Source organism: Sorex araneus, chromosome X (genome assembly GCF_027595985.1).
Source record: "Sorex araneus isolate mSorAra2 chromosome X, mSorAra2.pri, whole genome shotgun sequence".
Taxonomy (NCBI): Eukaryota; Metazoa; Chordata; class Mammalia; order Eulipotyphla; family Soricidae; genus Sorex; species Sorex araneus.
Window position 1 is genome coordinate 234,464,283 of NC_073313.1, and position 8,846 is coordinate 234,473,128.

Genomic DNA, 8,846 nt, shown 5'->3' on the forward strand with positions numbered 1-8,846 from the left:
GAGTAAAAGCTTTTAGTCTTTCACCATTCAGTATAATAATATTAGAGATGAATTTATGATATATGACCTTTAGTACACTGAAATTTTAATGAGACTTTTCATTGAAAATCTGTCACTGTCACTGTCATCCCCTTGCTCATCGATTTGCTCAAGCGGGCACCAGTAATGTTTCCATTGTGAGATTTGTTGTTACTGCTTTTGGCATATCGAATACGCCGTGAGTAGCTTGTCAGGCTCTGCCTTGCGGGTGAGATACTCTCGGTAGCTTGCTGGGCTCTCTGAGAGGGGCAGAGGAATCAAACCCAGGTCGGCTGTGTGCAAGGCAAAAGCCCTACCTTCTGTGCTATCGCTCCAGTCCTATGATTTTTTTAAACTTAGTACAGGAAGAGCTATCAAAAAGTTGAAGCACATGCTTTGCAAGCTGCAGTTCCAGGTCTCTGTTCAATCCTCGGCATCACATGGTCTCCCAAGCATCAACTCTTGAATAGACCCATACACTAATCAGTATGGCACAACTTCCACCCCAAATTTGAAGCCCTTCTAAGTTGTATCACTGCCCTTATAGAGAGTAAATTATTTCATGTAGTATATTACAAATAAAACCCCCTTTTCTTTTTATCAAAAGGTGATTTCATTTTATTAGCCACATGAGTTTAAAAGCTGATTTGAAAAGTAATACATCATGCATAGGTAAACTATAACAACAACTTCAACTGGATAAGAAGGTAAAAATGATTTTGGCACATACCTGAATCACACTATAAAGGTGTATCTGTGCACTTCCTAGCAAGTGAGAATGTTTTCCTGTCCGTTTCAGAAGTTCCAATGAAATATTATTTCGTTTGTCATCTTGACGTCTGGGAATCTTGATATCAGAATATATGTAAAAAGGAGCATTAAATTTTCAGCTTGACTCTCAGATTAGTCCTGAATAAATAGTCATAAACTACATTGTATTATTAGCCTTATGATTCTTCAGTTTCATAGCTATATATAACATCTTAAAAACAAAAGTTAAGATATATATCCACATCAATTATAGCCTTTCTTGAAATATTCATTACCAACATTCTTATAAACTTTACAGGAAAGTCCAGCCTAAACACTGAAATATTATCAGTGTAATCTAATATCTAACATGACAAAAAAAACTCTGATTAATATCAAAATATCTAACATCCTTTTTAGTTCTTTAAATGTATTCCATTATCTTAATTTGAAATTATCCCAATCTTGATCTCTACAATACCATTACTTTTTGTGACCTTTAATATTCATACACTCTTGCTAGTTACAAAAAAAAATCCTGTGAGTTCCTACTCCCCAGTATTTTCTCAATTTTTAAGACATAATTGACATAAAACATCAATACACTATAATGATTTGATATTTTGTACATGGTTAAATTATTAGTATTTATTATATGATTACCACAATAGGTCTAGTTAACATTCATCACCCAGAATTACAATTTTTTTCTTTGTTGTGAGAATTTTTAAGACCTTTTTTTTTTTTGATGTTTGATTATTTATTTATTTATTCCATTTTCGTTCTATGCTTTTTTTTTTAAATTTTATTTATTTTTAATTAGAGAATCACCGTGAGCGTACAGTTACAGATTTATACACTTTTGTGCTTATACTTCCCTCATACAAAGTTCGGGAACCCATCCCTTCACCAGTGCCCATTCTCCATCACCCGTAAACCCAGCGTCCCTCCCACCCTCCCCAATCCCATCTCCCCCCCACCCCACCCTGCCACTTTGGCAAGGCATTCCCTTCTGTTTTCTCTCTCTAATTAGCTGTTGTGGTTTGCAATAAAGGTGTTCAGTGGCCGCTGTGCTCAGTCTCTAGCCCTCATTCAGCCCGCAACTCCCTTCCCCCACATGGCCTTCGACTACAATGTAGTTGGTGATCGCTTCTCTGAGTTGACCTTTCCCCGGAACGTGAGGCCAGCCTCGAAGCCATGGAGTCAACCTCCTGGTACTTATTTCTACAGTTCTTGGGTGATAGTCTCCCACTCTGTTATTCTATATACCATAGATGAGTGCAATCTTTCTATGTCTGTCTCTCTCTTTCTGACTCATTTCACTCAGCATGAAACTTTTCATGCCCATCCACTTAACTACAAAATTCTTGACCTCCTTTTTTCTAACAGCTGCATAGTATTCCATTGTATAGATGTACCAAAGTTTCCTCAACCAGTCATCCGTTCTGGGGCATTCGGGTTTTTTCCAGATTCTGGCTATTGTAAACAGTGCTTCGATGAACATACATGTGCAGATGTTTTTTCGATTGTACTTTTTTGCCTCTCTGGGATATATTCCCAGCAGTGGTATTGCTGGGTCAAATGGGAATTCAATATCTAATTTTTTGAGAATCGTCCAAATTGTTTTCCAGAAGGGCTGAACCAGTCGGCATTCCCACCAGCAGTGAAGAAGGGTCCCTTTCTCCCCACATCCTCTCCAACAGCGGTTGCTTTTGTTCTTTTGGATGTGTGCTAGTCTCTGTGGTGTGAGGTGGTATCTCATGGTTGTTTTGATCTGCATCTCTCTGATGATTAGTGATGCAGAGCACTTTTTCATGTGCCTTTTGGCCATTCGTATTTCTTCCTTGGTAAAGTTTCTGTTCATTTCTTCGCCCCATTTTTTGATGGGGTTGGATGTTTTCTTCTTGTAGAGTTCAACCAGTGCTTTATATACCATTGATATCAACCCCTTATCTGATGGGTATTGTGTAAATATCCTTTCCCATTCTGTGGATAGTCTTTGGATTCTGGTCAATGTATCTCTTGCGGTGCAGAAGCTTTTTAGTTTAATGTAGTCCCATTTGTTGATCTCTGTTTTTACTAGATTGCTTAGTTCCGTGCCACCTTTGAAGATACCTTTATCTTCAATATCGTGGAGGGTTTCGCCGACCTTGTCTTCAATGTACCTTATGGTTTGTGGTCTAATGTTGAGGTCTTTAATCTATTTTGATCTGACTTTTGTGCATGGTGTCAGGTCAAGGTCTAAACCCATTTTTTTGCATGTGGTTGTCCAGTTGTGCCAGCACCATTTGTTAAAGAGGCTTTCCTTGCTCCACTTCACATCTCTTGCTCCCTTATCAAAGATTAGATGGTCATACATTTGGGGTTGTGTGTAGGGATATTCCACCCTGTTCCATTGAAGACCTATCTTTTTATTGAACCTATACTGAACACTTTTCAATATAGTATGGTATTGTTAACTATAATCACCATATGTTAAATCTCTAACACTCAAAACTTATTTATTTTTAAGTTGGAAATTTATAGATTTTTGACCATCTTAATCCATTACACTAACACCCCAAATTCCACCTCTGGTAACCACCAATCTGTTCTTCAGATTTTTGAGTTAAGATTTTCTTTTTCAGGAACCTGGGAAAATGGTGGAAAGAAGATGACACTGAAAATGATAATTGCTTTGGAACATTGTTTCCTTGAAAGTCAATTATGAATAGTTTCATTAAATCATGGTGCCTCAATATACATCTTTAAATTTTTCAGATCCCACATAAGATAAAATATTTGTCTGACTTATTTCACTTGGTATGTGCCAAGATCCATCCAAATATGCTTTTCTCATCCTTGCTCATTTCTGCTCATCTTCCATTTTTCACCTGATGAAGTCAGTTGGGTAGGTTAGGGGTGGGTAGGTGGGAAACTGGGGACGTTGGTGGAAGGAAGGGCACACTGGTGGTGGGATTGGTGTTGGAACATTGAGTGCCTGAAACAACTGTATTATGAACAACTTGGTAAATCACAGTGTTATCATTAAAAAAATAAAGATAGAATAGAAAAGAAATGAACTGTGTAAAAAACTAACACGGGACAAGGGAGATGGCTCAAAGTGTTAGCATGCATGCTTTCCATGCAGGAGGTTGAGCACCACATGGTCCCCAAGCACTCCTAAGGGTGGGAAAATAATAAGGTAAAAGTCAATTAACATAAATTTGAGGCTCATTTTAAGATTCTCAGTTATATTCCTTTGATTCTCATATGTATCTTTGTGCCAGTAATGCAAAGTTTTGATAACCTTAGGTCTAAGGAACCTCTGACATGAGAAAGTATGATGAGTTCTCTGTCTCTGTATTTTTTTTACTTGGTTTACTCACACCTAATGGTGTGAGTAAACCAAGTAAAAAAAATACAGAACTTACTTCTGGCTCAAGGATCACTCCTGGCAAGACTCAGGGGACTGTATAGCAAACCTGGGATTGAATCCAGGTTGGTCGTGTGCAAGCTAAGTGCCTTGCCTGCGTACTATTGTTTGGTTATTCTGGATTCTTGCATTTCCTTGGAATTTTATGATCAGCCTGTCAATTTTTACCAAAAGAAAACATACTGACATTTTGAAAAGAACCGCATTTTATCTGAGTGCACTTTGGTAGTATTGATACTGTTATTTGTTTCCATTTGCTTTGTAGTGTTGTTATCTTAACAATATTAGTTTTTCCAAAAGTGAAAATAGATTTTACATATACTTAGGCCTTTTAAAGTTATTTTCAATATACATTGTATTACCTGTGTGAAAGACATCTCTGTTAAATCTACCCCTATATTATTCTTTGTGATGTCCCTAAATGAATTGTTTTCTGAATTTTAGATTGTTCATAGTTAAGATACAGAAACATATAAAAATTTGACTGTAAAACAGTTGTTCATTTTAATGAAAATTGAGATACATTTAAGATTCTAGGAAGTGTAACTTCTAAAGCTTAAACAGAAGCAAACTCAGCATAACAAGTTCTTGTGTTGAATATAGTTCAATTAATCAGACCAGTTCTCTAATAATCTTCCAGTACTTATTTTCTTGTCTACAAAATAAAGATGGTAACAAAAACAATATGTTGGGAGTATTATAAAGATTTAATCCATACAAAAACAACTTGAGTATACATAAAAAAATGTACAAGTTCAGATAGAAAATAATTTTTAAAAGGGTATGTTATGGGCTGATCAAATGTCCCTAAAATTCTTATGTTGAAGTTTACATCACCAGTATAATGCTAATTTGTTACTGTCACTGTCACTGTCATCCCATTGTCCTTCAATTTACTCGAGCGGGCGCCAGTAACGTCTCCATTCGTCCCAGCCCTGAGATTTTAGCAGCCTCTCCTTACTTGTCTTTCCCAACGATTGGAGGCTCTTTCAGGGTCAGGGGAATGCGACCTGTTATTGTTATTGGTTTTGGCATAATGAATAAGCCACAGGGAGCTTGCCAGGCTCGGCATGCGGGTGGGATACTCTTAGTACCTTGCCGGGCTCTCCGAGCGGCATATATATGTCAAACCAAAATTCTTAGTATTTTTCTAAGCCAAATCAGGGCTCAATTTGGTTTTGAATCCCAGGTTTTAAACAAAATCAAATATTACCCTTCACTATTACTGTTAAATACAATAAACATTTAAGTCTTACACTAGCTAATTTAAGCTGCTGTGCTGTTTGTAGGTGGCATATCTGGGAGGAAATTTGGTCTTGAGAGTACAGAACCCTCCAGTACAATCGGTACTTTTATAAGAAAAAATAGAGAAAACATGATCTTTCTCTGATCTGATCTCTGCTATGTCAGTTAACATACAACGAGAAGCCATGGACAAATCAAGAAGCAAGCCCTAACCTGACACCAGATACTAAATTTTCCCATTTCCAGAAAAATGAGAAATGAAATGTTTGTTGTTTGATCCACTCAGTCTGTGATAGTAATAGTAGCCTATTGACTTCAACAAGCTGCAAAATGGAAGATAAGCAGAAAACAGCAAGGATGATAAAAACACGTTGAGATGGACATTCAGAATTACAGATAGCAAGATGTCAGGGAAGATCACCACAAATATTAAACACCAGTAGGAGCTGTTATTTTAAAAACATAAAATAAAAAAGCAAATAGCTCAAACAGAATATAATAAAATATCAAACATAAAAAGCACTTTTTCAGTCTCCCTATAAACATATATTAGTGTGAAGTAATTCAAATTATAAGGAACATTCTTATATTAAAAAAGAACTTGAACATTACCTGTATGGAAAAGTACTTCAATTCATCAAAAGTAATTATAGCATTTTCATCGGGTTGGGATGGCAAGCTACAAACTTTTGTAGATTTTACAATGTTGTTTACAGAGATGCGAACCATCACACTTTTAAATTGAGACAAACCGACTGAATGAAGACATTTATATTTAGGAAGCAAATTTTATTGTAACTAAACAATAATGCATTTTAAAATTTATTTTAATAATTTATGTTCAATAACAAGGAATCTATCAAAGAATCTAATTGTACGATATAATAAACCACTTAAAAAGGCTTTTAAAATTGTATTATCACTCACGCTAACAGATGTATGCAAAAAGTTGACTGATTACTTCTCATACTTATATTCTTACATTTCCATAAAAATTCCTTTGCAATTTTTAATATATCATTTTAATAATACAAAATATTTAATAAATATAGCTTAAAATATTTCTAATCACAAGTATATTAAAATTTAAATTACTTAAGATTATTTTACATTTTAAGACAAAAGTTTAAAGTAGTAATTGACCTTGAATTCATCACATATTTTGTTTACATTATACTGGTATGTACTGCTAACTTTCATAGGCCTCCATGCATTAAAAAACATTTTTATGATTTGATTTGATTATTTTCAAAAAATTTGGTTACAGGGATAGATCTCAGAGAGCACTGTATGTGCTCTACAAAAATCTTTTGATATAAAATTCTATTCACTAATTTTCTCTAAAAAAAAGTATCAAAAGGGCTGGAGCGATAGCACAGCGGGTAGGGCATTTGCCTTGCACGAGGCCGACCCGGGTTCTAATCCCAGCATCCCAGCATCCCATATGGTCCCCTGAACACCGCCAGGGGTAATTCCTGAGTGAAGAGCCAGGAGTAACCCCTGTGCATCGCCGGGTGTGACCCAAAAACAAACAAACAAACAAACAAAAGTATCAAAACTTCATAACATATCTCCAGTGATTAAATTAAAATATTTTAAAGAGTTCACAATAAGACCAATTTGTTATGATATATATAATCACATTAATATAAAACGTATATGATTAATATAAAATTTATTAATAAGCTATTTGATCACATGAGACTTTGAAAGAAGCACATTTATTACTTAGAATAAATTCCTATTTATTTGATCTATAATTAAATACTATGATCATCTAAGAAGTTGCATGTTTAGATGGTGATTGAGAAGGATTATTGGTAAAAATCTTTTTGTCGGGGCCGGAGCGATAGCACAGCGGGTAGGGCGTTTGCCTTGCACACGGCCAACCCGGGTTCGATCCCCGGCATCCCATATGGTCCCCCAAGCACTTGCCAGGAGTAATTCCTGAGTGCAAAGCCAGGAGTAACCCCTGAGCATCGCTGGTGTGACCCAAAAAGCAAAAAAAAAAATCTTTTTGTCACTCTCCACATCAAAAAAAATCACTTTGCTCTGTTTTTCAATCTCATCTGACCCTGAGATTTACTCCAACACAATGTTTCTCAACTGGAGATCATGAGACCCCTGGTGGACCCCTTGGATATTCCAAGAAAGCCACAGGTTAAAAAACATCATGTAAATGATACAAGACTAAGGGACCAACCAGTAGGACAGGGGGTCACAAGAATAAAATAAGGTCAGATAGAGCCATAATTGGAAAAAAGACTGAGAAACACTGCTCTAATATATGTTGCATATGACAAAGTCCATTGCATATGAACAGGGAAAGGGCAAGAGAAGCACTAGTCTAGAGTGTAAAATTTAAGAGGACACCAACTGCTTCAGTAATTCAAGACAAACAATACTCTAATGTAGTGCTTTTATAGAATCTACCCTAGCTGTGCTCAACCACTATCAGTGCCACCTGCAGTGGTCCCTGTGGAGCCATGCAGTGCCAAGAATCAAAGTCAGGGCTTTGCACAAGCTAAGTGGGTATTCTATCAATGAAACTACCTTCCTGAATCTAAGTTAACAGTTTTGGGAAAAAAATCATCATCAATACAGAAAAAAAAAGGAACAAAACCGAAAGATCCTGGGATACCAGGAAAATGAGGGGAAAAAATCATTTTATCCACATTCCAGCTAATTCTAGCCTTGCAGAAACCCTCATTAAAGTGCTAGACACAGTAAAAGAACTATTTTATATATTCTCCAGCCCAATGACTGCAGGACCAGTTGTGATAACTTAAAGAACTGTGATTGATAATTATCTTTTTTAAGCTTATAAAGCAGCAATATATAATTGAAACAGTGCTGTGTAATCATAATACTAATTTTAAATCAAAAGAAAGGATACTCGCAGGCGAAAAGTTTCCACAAGACTTTATATGAATAGCCAGGCAGCCAACCTATAACAATCACAATAAAAAAATAGAAATGAAATTTTATAAAGCTAACTTTTTCTTTGCTTTGTTTTGTTTTGGTGTAACACCCCTGATGCTCAGGGCTTACTACTGACTTTGCACTCAGGGATCACTTCTGGAGGGCCCAAGGAACCATGTGAAAGCCAGGGATCAAACTCAGTAAAGCAGGTAGTACCAGGAGGCCTTGCAGATGGCCAAAATCAATCTCAACTCCAGCATCAACTTCTGTCCACAAGATTCCTTCCCACCCACTCCAGCCTTTCTCCTTAAGAGCTACATTCATAAGACTAATTATTGTACTTTGGATCCATGCTCCAGTACTGATGCTTGCAAGGTTTAGTTCTTACTCTTATACTGTCAATGTGCCCATAGCTCCAAGGAGAGAAATAGAGAAGGGAATTAAGAAGAGGCAGAGGGGAGAGGTTGCAGCTATTTTTAAGATTTGGTCTTATCAT

The 8,846-nt window shown here is 36.3% G+C and overlaps 1 protein-coding gene across 1 annotated transcript in view; it reads right to left on the minus strand.

Annotated features, from left to right (window-relative positions):
* Nucleotides 1-8,846, minus strand: part of C2CD6 (C2 calcium dependent domain containing 6) — an 82,240-nt gene extending 73,394 nt beyond the window's left edge. The window contains exons 1-4 of the mRNA XM_055121262.1: nt 8,739-8,846; nt 8,325-8,376; nt 6,041-6,183; nt 749-865 (exon numbers count right to left, since the gene is read on the minus strand). Of these exons, the coding sequence (XP_054977237.1) occupies nt 749-865; nt 6,041-6,183; nt 8,325-8,376; nt 8,739-8,846 (420 nt within the window). The remainder of the gene's footprint in view (nt 1-748; nt 866-6,040; nt 6,184-8,324; nt 8,377-8,738) is intronic.